This window comes from Penaeus chinensis, chromosome 24 (genome assembly GCF_019202785.1).
Source record: "Penaeus chinensis breed Huanghai No. 1 chromosome 24, ASM1920278v2, whole genome shotgun sequence".
Taxonomy (NCBI): Eukaryota; Metazoa; Arthropoda; class Malacostraca; order Decapoda; family Penaeidae; genus Penaeus; species Penaeus chinensis.
In genome coordinates, this window is record NC_061842.1 from 27,900,889 (window position 1) to 27,902,960 (window position 2,072).

Below are 2,072 nucleotides of genomic sequence, written 5' to 3' on the forward strand. Positions count from 1 at the left end.
AAAAAAAAAAAAAAAAAGTAAGATACACGCAACGTAAACTATAGAATTCTTATAGCCAGCAATTCATTTCAAGTAAAGTATTTACATAGAACTCTAGGCGTATGTGTATGTATATATATGTGCGTATATATGTGTATGTGCGCGCGCGCGCGTAGAGGGAAGGGGAAAGAGATATATTATTTGGTGAAAAAGAGTAAAGTGATATTACAAGAACTCTATGTATACTTTTATTATGTCAATAATATGATATCGCTACAAATAAATCTACATGTAATCGAAATTAATCTATGGGGTAGTGTAGATGCCTGAAGGTTGACTTCCATGTCCTGATAACACTCCACTAGCGCCTCCGTTGATACCCAAGCCAATACCAGCTCCATTAACACCACCCAATCCACCTCCATTTACAAAAACAAAACTGCTTTCTCCTTGTCCACCAGTAATTTCTCCAACATCACCATCAACTCCACCAACGCCACCAAAGCCGGCTTCTCCACCTACAATAACTCCAGCGCCTTCAAGGACTCCAAGGACTTGACCGCCTGCTGCTGCTGCGGAACTGAGAGCAGTTTCCAGGTGTACTCCAATGGGAAGAGTTGGGTTTTCTCCGTCTTGGTAGTTGACAAAGTAAATCTCAGGATCAGCCTGTGGCTGAACAGGCACTTCGATCACTCGCTGAACTTGTTCCTCCTGTTTGTTGAGCACATAGACAATGTTGTTCTGTCTTGGAGGAGGAATAACGATTGGCTCGGGTACTGGTCTTTCCTCAGGAAGACGCACAAAGACGATGTTATGGTCTACTACCGGAGGAGGAAGGCTAGGTGGTGGGCCGACAACCTGCTCCTGCTCAGGAACATTAAACAGGTATACTTTTCTTGTGATTTCGGGGATGACACAAGTACCATCTACATGTAGTATTTCTCCATCTCTGCATCCGATAATGGCACTCTCACCACTGCCCAAATGAGCTCCGCCTACTCCGACACCACCTGCTCCAGCGGAGAGACCTCCATCTGATGGTGCACCCAAATCGTATCCCTGTGGTGCTGCAAAAGCAGTAGCGACGACTGTTAGCAACAAACCCTGTGAAAATAGAATATTATAATCAGCAAATATGCCTAAATTGTTAATAACTTTTATATAATATATCGTAAGTCTATAAGGCATCCAACTTACGACAAACTTCATGGTGAATGACTTAAATGTACGAGATGGATAGCGCCTTATATATCAGTGCCGTTTATCGAGCGACCTTGAATGTAACCTGTCCGCAATTGATAAGTCATCTCGGACCCTGGTTAAAACAGGTGATCTGCTTTATGATTGGCCCTAGAAAATGTCAGAAGAAATTTGTTTGGCAGAGAAGAGTTTTTACTTCTATTCGAAGAAATCATTCAAATATATCGAAGCATATGTAAACACTCATGAGAACATACGTACAACCAGAAACAAATCTATGCACGCCCCTTCTCTGTGTCTCTATCTATCTATATTCACACGTTTGTGTGTGTATGAAAGTGTACACATACACACTCATATATGTTTGTGTATGTTAGTGTTTGTATGTGTATGTATGTGTACATGTATATGTACAATCATATACACACATATCTATATATATATATATATATATATATATATATATATATATATATATATATATACATATAGTATGTATATCTATGTATGTTTGTATATAGTATATATATGTATGCATATATGTATATAGTATATATGTATGTTTGTATATATACAGTATATATATGTATGCATCTATGTATATAGTATATATGTATATTTGTATATATACATACATGTATGTGTGTGTGTGTGTGTGTACATGTATATGTACAATCACACACACACACATATACATATATAAATATATATATATATATATATATATATATATATATATAAATGTATGTATGTACATATACATTATATATGTATATACATAAATATAGATATGTAGATATATATGTATGCATATAAATTATATATATGAATATAGATATGTAGATACATATGTATATATATACAATATATATGTATGTGTATATATGTATGTA

General features: G+C 35.9%; 1 protein-coding gene across 1 annotated transcript in view; it reads right to left on the reverse strand.

Annotated features, from left to right (window-relative positions):
* Positions 1 to 285: 285 nt before the first annotated feature.
* LOC125038011 overlaps positions 286 to 2,072 on the reverse strand; it is a 2,645-nt gene continuing 858 nt past the window's right edge. The window contains exon 2 of the mRNA XM_047631247.1: positions 286 to 1,083. Within this exon, the coding sequence (XP_047487203.1) occupies positions 286 to 1,083 (798 nt within the window). The remainder of the gene's footprint in view (positions 1,084 to 2,072) is intronic.